This window comes from Panthera uncia, unplaced genomic scaffold (genome assembly GCF_023721935.1).
Source record: "Panthera uncia isolate 11264 unplaced genomic scaffold, Puncia_PCG_1.0 HiC_scaffold_1335, whole genome shotgun sequence".
Taxonomy (NCBI): domain Eukaryota; kingdom Metazoa; phylum Chordata; class Mammalia; order Carnivora; family Felidae; genus Panthera; species Panthera uncia.
In genome coordinates this window covers 43,823-58,200 of record NW_026057959.1, presented here as the reverse complement: position 1 = coordinate 58,200, position 14,378 = coordinate 43,823, and the positions used below count along the sequence as shown (strand labels likewise).

At 43.4% G+C, this 14,378-nt stretch overlaps 1 protein-coding gene across 1 annotated transcript in view; it reads left to right on the top strand.

The window, feature by feature from the left end:
• LOC125916944 (solute carrier family 22 member 15) overlaps nucleotides 1-14,378 on the top strand; it is a 58,671-nt gene that overhangs the window by 15,128 nt on the left and 29,165 nt on the right. Inside the window, exon 2 of the mRNA XM_049623192.1 lies at nucleotides 970-1,182. Coding sequence (XP_049479149.1) covers nucleotides 970-1,182 — 213 coding nt within the window. The remainder of the gene's footprint in view (nucleotides 1-969; nucleotides 1,183-14,378) is intronic.

Here is a 14,378-nt window from a genome sequence, read left to right as displayed (position 1 = left end):
TTGTCTATTATGTTTTAAAATAGTATCTACTTGGGAGCCTGGGTGAGTCAGTTGGTTAAGTATCTGACTTTGGCTCCGGTCATGATCTCACGGTCTGGGAGCTCAAGCCCCCCTTGGAGTGAGCTCCACTTCTCTCTCTCTCTCTCTCTCTGCCCCTCGCTTACTTGTGCCTCTCTCTCTCTCAAAATAAAATAAAATAAAATAAAATAAAATAAAATAAAATAGTGCCTACTCAAGTACATACTATGCTTACCTGCTTTAATAAAGTATTTTCATTTGTGTTCTCTGTATATATGTGTTATCTATCTATACTACTTCTCTCAATATATATTTTCTTCCTATATATACTTTCTATATATATTCTCTATATGTACTCTATAAATGTTCTCTCTGTATATACACACTATATAGATTCTTTCTCTCTGTGTGTATATATATACACTCTATATGAATATGCTCTCTCTATATTCTTTTACTGTATGTATATTCTCTCTCTAAGAGAGAGAGAATATATGTGTGCTGTTTTCTGAGACATTTAACTGTGCCACAAAAGGTTTTGTTTAGATGGTGAATCCAAGGCCAAGATACTCTTGGAGCCTGGTGCCTGCTTATCTGAACTGAGAGTGTAGTGTTTCAGAGCCGTAATGTGCCCCCCCCCCCCATCCCCACCTTCGCCAGTGTCATACTGTCATCCGTGTGCAGGGTCCTGAGCATCAGATGTGTCTCAAATGTAGAGGAGACCCCCTCACCCCCCAGAAAAAGCCTAAGGTGCTTTACAAGTGGGATTGCTGATGATGCTGTTGGTAGTAGATTGGGAAGCTTCCTTTTCAAGTCTCTCTCCTTTGCTTCTGATGTGTCTGGTTTTGTGTAGCTCACGAAAACACAAAAGCAAGAAACTGATCTTGCGGGGCTTGTGAGCCTGCTGATCGCGATCTCAACACTGATGGGTTTGTATGTTTGCTCCTTCAGCTCTACGTGGCCACGGAGGCCATCCTCATCGCACTGGTGGGGGCCACGCCGTCCTACCACTGGGACCTGGCAGAGCTCCTGCCCAACCAGAGCCACGGCAACCGGTCAGCGGGTGACGACCACGCCTTGGGGGACTGGCTGCTGACTGCCAATGGCAGCGAGGTCCGGAAGCACGTGCACTTCAGCAGCACTTTCACCTCCATCGCCTCGGAGGTAACACCAGTGGTGGCCGTCGGGAAAACAAGATCACGATCGCTGGGTGAACGTTTCTCCTGGTCCAGATGGAACCATTTTTCTGTCTTGTTGATTTAAATGTCAGCCACCTCTTCAAATAGCTGTCGGGTACATTGGAGAGTTTAAAGGAGAATGTTGTATGGAAACGCATTCTCTTTCCTTCTTGCTACCAACAGGAAAAGCATGAGACTTACCAGACTGGTTAGATGAAGTACGATGTGCACTCCGGAAGAGCCACATTCCAATTACAGTGTCCTTTTATTTTTATTTATTTATTTATTTTTTAAAGTTGATTTATGTTTGAGAGAGACAGAGACAGAATGCGAGTGGGTTAGGGGCAGAGAGAGAGGGAGGCACAGAATCCGAAGCAGGCTCCAGGGCTCCGAGCTGTCGGCACAGAGCCCGACGCGGGGCTCGAACCCACGAGCTGCGAGATCATGACCTGAGCCGAAGTCGGACTACAGTGTCCTTTTAAAAAGTGAATTAAAACTCTCATTTCTTTTTCTTATGTACACAAAAATTAGCCGAGTCAAGAGACAGAAATGTGGTGACTGTCTACAACATCCACAGTTCGTGTGGATTCAGTGCAGTCCTGTGTGTAGACCACATGGGGCCCCTTGACTGTACAATATAGAATACAGGTGGGACCGCCTCGTGTGTGCAGGAAGCCTTACTTTGAAGGGGGCTTTGTGGCCAAGAGAGTTCTGGTAAGGATGGTACCTTCTGGGCCAGCCCCAGGTAAATAAACCAAGGACGGATAGTCTGGTGAAGGAAACCCTGGCGTAAGAGGGGCACGGCTCACGCTCAGCCGGAAAGCATGTGTACTGGTTGTTAAAAAGTTGACATACTCAGTCCTTTGCCTGCTCCCCACAAGCTATCTGTTTGCCCACCACCACCCTGGCCTAGCCCTTGGTCCCGGTGATCTCGTAACCGTAGGGTTAATGCCTGGTGGGCATTGCCAGCTCCCGGTGCTGACTGTCATGCCAGTTAGCTGCCCCCAGATCCATTTGGCTGCCCCCCTGCAGGGCTACCAGAGTGCTTGCAGGTGCCCTGCCTGCATCCCCTGCCCAACCTCTCCTGTGTGTGTGTGTGTGTGCGTGTGTGTGTGTGCACCATGGCATCAGCCAGTCTTACCTATTGCTGACTGTTTTGATTATCACCCTTTCGGCGGGACGTGCCAAAAACAGAAGAGACATGAAGGGGCTATTTGCTTGGCCTTCCCTTAAGAGTTTCCATTTGAAGGCATGATTACTGGATTAACGTTCCGAGCTCCTGCCAGGTAGTATATTTTCTATGACAACAATCCAGTCACGTCACCCCTCATTCAAAACCTCCCGCGATTCTCCCACTGCACACAGGAAACAGTGAAACCCACTTAGGGTGTTACATTCAAGGCCCTTTACCCTCCAAGCTGCGGCCCGGATGTACTTTTCCAGCCCCACCTGCACTTCCCTCTGCCTCCACTCTTTCCCACCCAAGCCCTGAGTGCTTGGCCTACCTGTTACCTCAGTAGGTAACTGACCTCGGAATGCCCTAACCTCACCCTTGTGTCCACCTGGTGAAATCCTAACCTTACCCTCTACTGCTCACCTTGACTGTCGCCTTCCCTGCAATGTCCTTTCCAGTCCACCCCCCAGAAGAAGCAAATACACTTGTTTCCGCTGCGGTAACATTTTGTGTGCACTTACGTCACCCACGGTAGCTTGTGGTTCAACTCTGTTTCTTTTGAAGTCATTTGAGGTCAGAAACCATATTTTGGTCATCTTTGTACCTCTGTGGCCTACTAGCAGCGATGACCGTCACCACAAGTGCTAACCGAGTACCACGACTGCTAACCTATTGAAATAGCAAGTAGCACTGTGGAATGATGACTGACTAGATGCTAGGTGTTGTGATACGCGCCCTGAACTCATTAACCTTCAGAATAATTTATGAGGTCAACGTTATTTTCCCCATTTTACAGGTGAAGAAATTGAGGCATCTTGAGGTCAGGTCAGCTTACAGGGTCAGAGCTAGATTTGAAGCCAAGTTTGTCTTAACTGAGAGGCCTATGCTCTTAATTACTGTACTTTTTGGAAGCCTATCCCATACAAATTGGTATGCACATCTCTTAGTTCTTTGACAGGTAACGGTAGCCAAAGAACTTAAAAAAAATTTTTTTTTAATTTGGAAATAATTTCAAACTGGCAAATTTCAAGACTCATACAGAGAATAAATACCCTTACATCCTTTAATTTCACCTATCATTACTATCTCTGTTTTTTTCCAAGCCTTTTGAAAGTTCCATATACCATACTGTTGTTCTTTTATGCCCAAATACTTCTGCGTGTACTTCCTAAAAAGTAAAGGAATTTTCTTACATAACCACAGGACAATTACTAACTTCAAGACATTTATCATTGGGGCACCCGGGTGGCCCAGTCCGTTAAGCGTCTGACTTTGGCTCAGGTCACGGTCTCAAAGTTCATGAGTTAGAGCCTGCATCAGACTCTGTGCTGACAGAATTCTGTTCTGCTTCAGATTCTGCGTCTCCCTCTCTCTCTGCCCTCCCCTGCTCATGCTCTGTCTCTCTGCCTCTCTTCTCTCTCTCTCAAAAATAAATAAACATTAAAATATTAAAAAAAAAAAAGTTTAACATTGATTCTATATTTTAATCTACCATCCATACCCAATTTTGTCACTTGACCCAGTACTGTCCTTGCTAGCACTGGTTTCCCCCTCTTGTACTCAGTTCCGTTTTAGGGTCACATGTTAACATTTAGTTGTCATGGCTCTTAGGGTCTTTTCACCTTCAGCCTTTTCCTTTTATGACATTGATACTTTTTTTTTTTAACGTTTTTATTTATTTTTGAGACAGAGAGAGACAGAGCATGAGTGGGGGAGGGGCAGAGAGAGAGGGAGACACAGAATCAGAGGCAGGCTCCAGGCTCTGAGCCATCAGCCCAGAGCCCGACGCGGGGCTCGAACTCACGGACCGCGAGATCGTGACCTGAGCTGAAGTCGGACGCTTAACCGACTGAGCCACCCAGGCGCCCCATGACATTGATACTTTTGAAGAAGACATACCTCCCCCCTTTTTAAAAATAAGAATGTTCTCCCTTTTGGGTCTGTCTGATGATTTCTCATTAAGGTTACGCATCCAAAGTCAGAATAGTAATAAGTAATATGCCCTTCTGGGTCACATACGCTATCCATCTGTCCCTTTTTGGTGATAATTTTGATCAGCCACTCCAGGTATTGCTTGACTTTTCCCCTGTCCAGTGAACATTCTTTTCATTTCCAGGAATATGTAATCTATGGAGAATCACTTCAAGATTATGCAAATGTACTCTTCCTTATCAGAACACCCCACTCCAAATTGAGCATCTTTTCATGATGCTTTTGTAAACCAAGCTAAGACTATGATGGTTGCAAAATGATGATTTCTTTACTCTAGCACTTCCTCCATATTTACCAGTTGGCATTCTGCGCCCCCCCCCCGTTTTTTTGAAGTATAGTTGACCTATAACATTATATTACTTTTAGGAGTACAACATAATGATTCAATGTTTGTATGCATTGCAAAATGATCACCACGGTAGGTCTGGTTAACATCCATCACCATCCATAGTTACAAAATTTGTTCTTGTGAGGAGAACTTTTAAGATGTATTCTTTTAGCATCTGTACATTATTATTATCTGTTGTCACCAGGCTGCTCATTACATCCCCAGGACTTACGTATTTTATAACCTGAAGTTTGTACCTTTTGAACCCCTTTACCTATTTTACCCACCCCCTCTACCCCCTCCCTCTGGCAATCACCAGTCTGTTCTCTATATCTGTAAGCTTTTTTTTTTTTTTTTTAAGATTTCCATGGCATTCCATTTTTAGCTGGAAGCAAAACCCTTGCTTTTCCCTTGTCCATCTGTATGCCTGGCTCTCTGTCCCTATCTCTCTATCTCTCTATCTCTTTCTCTTTCTCTATCTCTCTCTATCTCTATCTCTATCTCTATCTCTATCTCTATCTCTATCTATGTATATCTCTACCTATATATCTATCATTAGTATGTACTTATTGGTCCCTATTCTTAATTATTTATAATTTTTTACCATCTTTAATTATTTTGGTGCTCAAATTATCCCCAGTTTACCAGTAGGAATCTCTTCAAGCTGGCTCTTGTGTCCTTTTTAAAATATTTATTTATTTCATTTATTTATTCATTCATTCATTCATTCATTCAATTATTTGTTTTAAAGAGTGTGCAAGTGGGGGAGAGGGGCAGAGGGGGAGAGAGAGAATCTCAAGCAGGCTCCACACTCAGCAAGGAGCCCAACACAGGGCTCTATCCCACAACCATGAGATCACGACCTGAGCCGAAATGAAGAGTCAGACCCTTAACTGACTAAGCCACCCAGGTGCCCCTCTAATTTTTTTTAGTTTTTATTTTGAATATGTATTGAATTTTGTCACATAGAGCAATTTGCAATGTTTGACATCAATTGCAGCGATTATATGGGGTTTTTTTTTCACCTTCTACTATGGTGGATTGTCCTGATTGACTTTCAAATATTGAACCAGCTTTGCATCTCTTGATGGCATATTCTCTGTATATATTGCTGAATTCTGTTTGTTGATATTTTGTTAAGAATTTTTGCTTCTGTATTTTTGAGAGATATTGATCTGTTGTTTTCTTTTTTTGGACCTTTGTCTGGTTTTGGTATCAGGGTGCATTCATAAAATGAATTGGGAAGTATTCCATTCTTTTCTGTTTTCTGGAAGTGATTGGGTAGAATTGGTGTTAGTTCTTTAAATATTTGGTAGAACTTTCCAGTAATATCATCTGGGCTTTTTTTTTTTTTTTTAGATTTCTTTTTTGGGAGTTTTAAAATTATGAATTCAATTTTCTTAAAGGTTATGTAGCTGTTTAAATGATTTATTTTGTATTGTGAGTTGTGGCAATTTGTGCTTTTCAAGGACTTGGTCGATTTCATCTAAGTTGTCAGATTTACGTGTGTAGAGTCGTTCATTGTATTACTTTATTATTCTTTTGATGTTTGCAGAGTCTGAAATGAAATTCCCTCTTCTATTACCCGATCTTAGTAATTTGTGTCTTCTGTCCTATTTAATTACTTGTCAGTCATACAAGCTTGTCAGTGTTACTGATTGTTTTAAAGAACCAGCATTTTGTTCATTGATTTTTCCCTGTTATTTTTCTGTTTTTAATTGTATTGACTTCTGTTCTTACCTTTATTATTTCCTTTCTTGTGCTTGCTTTGAGTTTCTTTTCCTCTTTTTCTTTTTAAGGTTATAGAGTTGGTAGCCTAGATTTTTAATGAGTCTTCTTCTTTACAAATATAAGTATTTTAGTGCTATAAATTTTCCTCTCATGACTGTTTTAGCTGTGTCCCACAAATTTTGGTATGTTGTATTTTTATTTTCATTTAGCTCGCTGTATTTTTTTTTCCTCCTTAAGACTTCCTCTTTGACCCAATGGTTACTTAGAAGTCTCTTGTTTAGTTACCTAGTGTTTGGAGATTTTCCTGTTAGCTTTCTGTTTTTGCTTTCTAGTTTGATTCCATTATGGTCAGAGGACAGTGTGATTTCAATTTTTTAAAAATTTGTTACGGTTTCCTTTATGATTCAGGATGTGGTCTCTTTTGGTATATGTTCCACTGGCACTTGAACAAACTGCTGCTGTTATGTGGAGTGTTTTATAAATATTGTTTAGATCCTGTTGGTCAATGGTATTGTTGATTTCTTCTATATCCTTGCTGATTTTCTGCCTAGTTGTTCTATATTGTTGAGAGAAGAGTATTTATGTCTTCAATTATTATTGTAGATTTGTTGAATTCTCCTTTCACTGCTCCTAGTTTTTCCTTCATATATCTTTTAGCTCTATTTAGTCTATACATATGGATGATTGCTATGTCTTCTTGATGGACTTTTTCTTTTTATCATTTTATTATGTACCTTTATGTCCCTGGTAATTTTCTATGTTCTGAAATGTGGTTTGATACTAATCTAGCCACTCTTGCTTTCTTCGATTAGTTTTGTTAGCATGATATGTATTTTTCCACTTTACTTTCAACTTGTCTGTATGTATGAAATTAGTTTCTTGTAGACAGCACATAATTGGGTCAGGTTTTTAAACCCACACTGTCAATCTCTGTCTTTATTTATGTTTTTTATATAATTTACATTTAATATAATTATTTATACAATAGAACTTACCTCTTCTAACTTATTATTTTTTATTGTTTTCTGTTGTTGGTTTCTTTTCTTTGATTTTTCCAGTCTTTCTGTAGGTTATTTGAACATTTTTAGAATTTATTTTGACTTACCTGTAGTATTTTTTATAGCTTTTTTAGTGATTGCTCTTGACATTGCCTTATATTTACATAACTTATCACAGTCTATTGATGTCATATCACCAGTTTGAGTGACGTACAGAAATTCTACTTCACTGTACATTCCTTTGCCCTCTCCGGTTTATTTATATAATTGTTCTAAATATTTTTCCCACATACTTTTAGAACCACATTACATAGTGTTATCATTTTTGCTTCAACCATCAAACGTAATTTAGAAAACTCAAGAGAAGGAAAGTCTAACATATTTACCCCAGTTTTTTCTTACAGTGCTCTTTTTTACTTCCTGATGTTCCACGATCCCCTTTTTATGTTTTCTTCCTTTTTAGAGAACTTCCATTAGCCATTGTCTTAGGGTAATTGTGATGCTGGCACAGTCTCTTAGTTTTCCTTCATCACTTATTTTCACTGGTAATAAAATTCTTGGTGGACAGTTGATTTCCTTCAGCATTAGAAACTCCTGTGCCACTTCCTTCAGGCTTCATGGCTTCTGATGAGAAATATGGTGGTATTTGAATTGCTTTTTCTTTTTTTTTTTCCTACAGGGAATTTCCCTCTTGCTACTTTCAAGATTTTTTTTAGTGTTTTAGTTGCTAGTGTTTAGAAGTCAGATTATGATGTTTCTTGGTGTGAATTTCTTCAGGTTTATCCTGTTGGGGATTTACTGAGCTTCTTGGATCTGTAGGTGTATGGCTCTTGACAAATTGGGAAATTATCAGCTGTTATTTATTCAAGTACTCTGTTTTAACACTTTTTTCAATGATAATTCATTTTTGAGAGAATGAGAGAGCGTGAGCAAGCATGAGGTGGGGAGGGGCAGATAGACAGGGAGACACAGAATCGGAAGCAGGCTTCAGGCTCTGAGCTGTCAGCACAGAGCCGGACACAAGGCTCGAACCCACGACCTGTGAGATCATGACCAGAGCCTAAGTCGGACGCTTAACTGACTGAGCCACCCAGGTGCCCCTCTTATTTATTTATTTATTTATTTATTTATTTATTTATTTATTTATATTTATTTTTAATTTTAAGCTTATCCTCTTCCCCTTTTCCTTCCATAACTCCAATGACAGAAATATTAGGGGTTTTTTTTTGCTCTAGCCCCATAGATCTCTGAAGCCTCATTCATTTTCTTCTGTCTAGTTTATCTTTGTTTTCATATTGGAGATTTTCCTTTACTCCATTTTCACCTGTATTGATTCTTCCCTCTGTCTCTTTCATTCTGCTGTTGAACCCACTCATTGCGGTTTTTTAGTTCTAAGCTTTCCATTTTGTTCTTTTTTAGTATATTCTCTTTATTTGGTGAGACTTTCTGTATTTCCACTGGGTCTATTTTGTCATCTGTTTGAAGCATGTTTGTAAGTGCTCCTGGAAGCATTGTTATAATGGCCGCTTTCACATCTTTGTCAGATAGTTCTAACATCTCTGCCATCTCAGTAGTTGTCTTTTTTGTTTGTTTGTTTGTTTTCATTCTACTTTGAGATTTTCCTGGTTGCTGGTATCACAAATTATTTTTGTTTGAAACCAGCACTTAGGGGGATTATGTTAAGAGATTCTGGGCCTTAAGTAAATCTTCCGTTTTAGCAGACTTTCTCGGACACAGCTCTGGCCCAGGAAGAGGGGAGAGGGGCCTCATCACTGTCCCATGGTGATGGAAATCCCATCTCCCCGTGGTCGCACCGCCACCAGTGGTGGTGGCGGTGGTATGGAGGGTTCCTACTGCAGGCGGCAGGAATGATCGTGCTGGCTCACCTGTTTGTCTTTTTCTGACACACCCAAGTGGAGTAAGGTGGGGTCACTTATTACTACCCAGCCTGGGGGGAAGGGTTAGTTTCCCCACTTAGCCTTTGCTGTGGATGGGGTTGGGGCCATAGTTGGTTTTTGTTTCTCATGGTGGTGATTGGCCAGAATAAAACGGTTATAATCTAACAATGTTCTGTCTTTCTGGGCTGCCCCTTTCCCAGGCCTTTGGCTGGAGAAAGTAGGTTTTGTTTGGGGCTTCTTTTGTAATTTTCTTGGCATTTCTAAGTTGCTGTCTTCTTCAGTCCCCAGTCTTGGGCATGTGAGGCAAAGAGAAACCTGGGGAATTCACCACTGGCTCATTCCTTGGGTCCCAGGGTCTTGGCTGGTCTTCCCTCCGTCTTTCAGAGTTTTCTTATGCTTGCGTTATACCCGATGCCCAGGGGTCTTAGTGGTATCTATTGGGAGAAACAAGGAAAAGTACGTTTATTCCATTTTCCTGGAGCTGAAAGTCCTCCTGTGTCCTTCTGATGTGCCCATCATTTGGGGGGGGGGGGGTTGAAAAAATTTTGGCATAACAACATATTTCAGGCTCATCTTTTACCCCCCCCTCCACCCCAAATGTGGAATTAGTCATTTCTCCAAAAAGCCCTTGTTCTGTTTATAAACAGTCCTCATAGGATTTTGCGGTGGGTGAGAGCCGTAAGTCTGCCCTCCAACAAATCCATTACCATATTATACTGAAAGTGGATCTCGGACCAGATTCTGCCCCATATAGAAGCATTTATCAACTTAATTATTATCAGGGAAGCACAAAATAAAATATCTTACAGGCTTGAGAAGTCATAGCTTTGTGGTTCTATCGGTACTCTACAGTTTGCATATCAGGTCACTACAGAAAAACTCCAGTTTTCCATAGTGAGAGTACTGACACTTCCCCTCCCTGTTAGCATCAAGCAAGCAGAACCATCCAGAATTCATATTGTCTCAGGACCAAGGAGGGAGTTGAGCCGAGGGCATCACCCCTTTATAAAGAATACAGAACACACTGGATTATCCCACAAATTCAGGGAAGGGTAGTGAATGTCTCTAAAATATATTGACCTAATTTATATAACTTGGGTGTCTCTAATTTCACCAGAGGTAACCTGTTTTTTGGGATCATATCATTGCTAGTCAACAGGCCACTGCTTTAATCAAGAAGCAAAGGAACCATTGCTGATAGAGACAGTGATTAAAGTCCTTGCAGGACCTCACTCTGGAGAATGGGCCCACTGACCACCACTGGCCAGTACAGCCTCCACTAGAATACTCGTGGTACCAGATGGGAGCTTGGCCTAAGTAATGTTTATGCAGAATATCCCATGGTATGTACTTCATACTTTAAAGTAAATTAAATACCATAGCAACACCGTGCTTCAGCACAGACACTCAACACATTTCAATGGAATTGAATTAAATTAATACTAATGAAATCTATAATTAGGAGCCCTTTCAGATATCATCAGAGGGACCCCATTATTAGCAAATAATTCCTTGGGCAAGTACTACTCACCTGATGCTAGATAAGGCCTTGATATGGGTCAAGGAAGGAGAGTGCCATCAGAACCTACGCTCCAGGCCAGCAGGATTGGGTGCCCTGGTCACCAGCGTACCTCCCGTGCTGGTGCCCAGTGGCTCACCCCCTTCACAGTGCTTGACTGAAGGCTGAATAGGGAAAGAAGGGAGTCCCAGGGGCTACTACTCCCAAGATAAAGAGTTGGTAGATGCAGGAGAAATGGGATTAAATAGCTTTCCCAGCAAGTGCTGATGATGTTTAAAGCAGCTCTGAAAAAAAAAAGGATGATGGGCTAAGATGGCTTCACCTTACCTGCCTGTCATGTCCCCTTCTAATGACCACTGGGGCACATCTGTGAATCACTGTCTCTCTCGCCATCTGGCTTCATCAGACCGGAACTGTGTGCCTGTCCTCCCGGGGCCGCGTGGCCCGCCCCCCCCCCCCCCCCCCCCCCCCGCCCTTGCTCTCTCTTTTCTCTCCTTATTTTTTCCCGGTCTCTGTCATTTTGTCTCTCTGCACCTGTTTCTCTCTATCCCCACCTCTCTCCATCTCTGCCTTTCTCGTTATTTACCTCCCATTTCTTCCTCTCTGTCTTTTTCTGTGTCTCTATCTCACTGTCTCTGTCTTGCCTTTCTCTTTCTCTGACGTTTCTGTCTCATTCTCTCTGCATGTATGTCCCTGTTTTTGTCTTTCACTCCTCCTTCCCCACCCTGTCTCCCTCCTTCCTGTTACTCACCGGTCCTTTCTCATTCCTGAGATGTATGTATTTGGCTGTATATGCTGCTATGCATCTTGATTGTTATGTCTTCTCATTATAGATTTATAGATGCCTGCTACTTTCCTTCCATGGTAGAGAGGGACACATGAGGTTCCTGTCCCATCAGGAGGTCAGTTATCTACCTCAGAGGTGTATCTCAAGGCACAAATATTCTCTGTGCAGACCGTGATCCTTGGTCTCCAGCAGGTGCCCCAAGATGTGTCCAGAATGGTGGGTGGAGGTGGGGTTGTCCAGCTGCACAGTTGGAGATATTGCTGCACTGCTGCTCTGTGGGCACCTCCGGGGGTGGACAGGTTATCCCGCATGGGGACGGGTTATCTTTGGGGCATCCCAGATGCTAAACCGGCTGCTTCCGGCCTGAGTGGGTTCATGATGCTTTGCAAGGGCGACCGTGGCCTGCCCACTCTGCTGATGGAGGAGTGCACGTGGCATTGCTGGCTGCATAACGAGACAGAGGTCCACGGTCCTCACGGAATCCTCTGCTGCAGTGAGACCATTCCACGCAAAGAGTTTGTGGGTGCAGATGAGTTTTATAAGGTTCGGTGGGTAGAGGAGAGTGAAGAGGCATGTAACTGTGACTACTTTATTTTGCTCTTATGGGAGAGGCTCTCTCTCTCAGAGACTTTCCCCATGTGCTGCTTCGTTAGTCCTGGCCATAGCCCTACCTATAGATGAAACAACTGGTGGGCAGAAAGTTGAAGGAATTTGCCCTAAATCACGTATTTAATAAGTCACCGGTCTGGGTTCGATGAGCCCATATTCTTTCCACTACTCCAGTGATTTTCAGGCTTGTTTTTTCTCAACAGACAGAAGCCTTTAGGTTTAACGTCTTCTCAGTTGGCATTTCAGGATTTAAAATAGCTAGGTACTTTGCTGCTGTCAGTGAAGAGAAGAGAGATCAAGGGCTTCCACACCCCCATGGCCCCCAGCCGCCCTCCGCAGCCCCAGAAGCACTTCCATGCAGAACAGAGGGAGGAGCTTGGCTCTGCCTGGGAAGAGTGGCTGGAGGTATGGGTCGGTGGGTTGGTGGGAATGAAGGTCGGCCAGGTGACTGTGGGACGATGGCGCATGGTGCATACATGTTGGGTGGAAAGCTAAGCAAAATAAATCCTCACCGAGCCCAGGCTGCCCGTCACCTGCTTGGATTTGCCTCTGAGAGAGTGAATTCTAAGGAAGAAGGGCAAACAGTCATAGCGTTTGCATTGTGGCTCGCAAATTAAAAATATCAGAATTCGTGAGCTCAGAGTAGCTGGTGACTCACTCAGTGTCACACTGTAAATGAAGGAGCCGGGCCACAGATTCCTGTGGCCCTTCCACTGTGGCATATGACTGAGGTAGAAGGTAAGAGGGAGGGGGCGCCTGGCTGGCTCAGTCAGTTAAGCTTCCGACTTCAGCTCAGGGCATGATCTCACGGTTTGTGAGTTCGAGCCCCATGTCAGGCTTTGTGCTGACAGCTCAGAGCCTGCATCCTGCTTCAGACTCTGTGTCTCCCTCTTTCTGCCCCTCCCCTGCTCATGCTCTGTCTCTGTCTCTCAAAAATAAATAAAATGTTAAAAAAAAAAAAAAGGGAAGAGGGGGTCAGCCCACCTGCAAATCTTTCACGAGTTTGCTGTCCCCAAGGTGATCATACAACTCTCAGGATGTTTGTAAACATCTCATGAGGAACCTGGCCAGCGGTTCCCCCCGCCACCAAAAAACATAAAACAATAAATCACACAAGTACTGTCAGAGTAGTAATGATTCAGTTAAGCCTCAGTAATTGTCAAGCCCAAATAAACTTACTGGTTTCCTGATATAACAAAAAATAGCGAAGGAGAATTAAGTCAAACGAGCGGCAGTCTCCCTGCTCCTCGGGGGTCCACCTGCATCTAGACTCAGCGGCCGGCTGCCCTCGTGTGGATGGTACCACACACCTCTCTCCTCCAGCTATATTCAGGCGGACCTGAGAGGACGCTCTCTGCTTTGCATTTTTAGTGCAGATCTCATGTTTTCCCTTTTATTTTGAGGTGCAAATAGAGTGTGCAGGCTGCGTGCCCTCCTGCCCACCGCTCGGGCCGTGGGCGTCTCGTGTGAATTCCCACACTCTCCTTCCGCCCCGGGCATCGGAGCCCCGTGTGGGTGGCGCTCCAAGTCCCAGGGGTGGTTCGAAGAGGGTGCTATGGGCGGCTTCCAGGTTTCTTGCCGCTGCTACCAAAATGACAAGAGTCAGCAGAGAAGCAGCAGCAGAGGGAAGAACAGAGAGAACTAGGCTGATGGAGCAGCCGGGGCCACTAGTGGAGGGCAGGATGGCAACCGCAGCCGCACCCTCGCCAGCACCCCTTTAGGAGGTGCTGGTCTCTGCGCCCCCAGATGAGGTCATCTTTATTTCAGCGGATGCGGTCCCCAAGCACACCCTCCACTGACTGTCAGCATGCAGTCCGTTTTAATGGCCTCTGTAGGCTTTCCTACAGTTGCTCCTCCAAATCTCCAGGGGGGTAGCATTGAAACTGGCACCTGAACTTGTCAGGTGACTTACCCAGTAGTTGGTAAATACCCTTAAGATGCAGGTTTGTGGTATATAGATGCTGTATGGCTCTGATGGAAATTATTTGGCGTAAAATAACCAAATTTGGTATTTGGTTTAAAAAAAAACAAGTATAAAGCCTGTTCACCTCTCACCTAATCCCCCTGAAAATAAATACCAGGATGGAGCCTGTAGAGCTCTATCATTTCAGGAGACGGTATTCAAAATACGTACTTTAAAACTCCC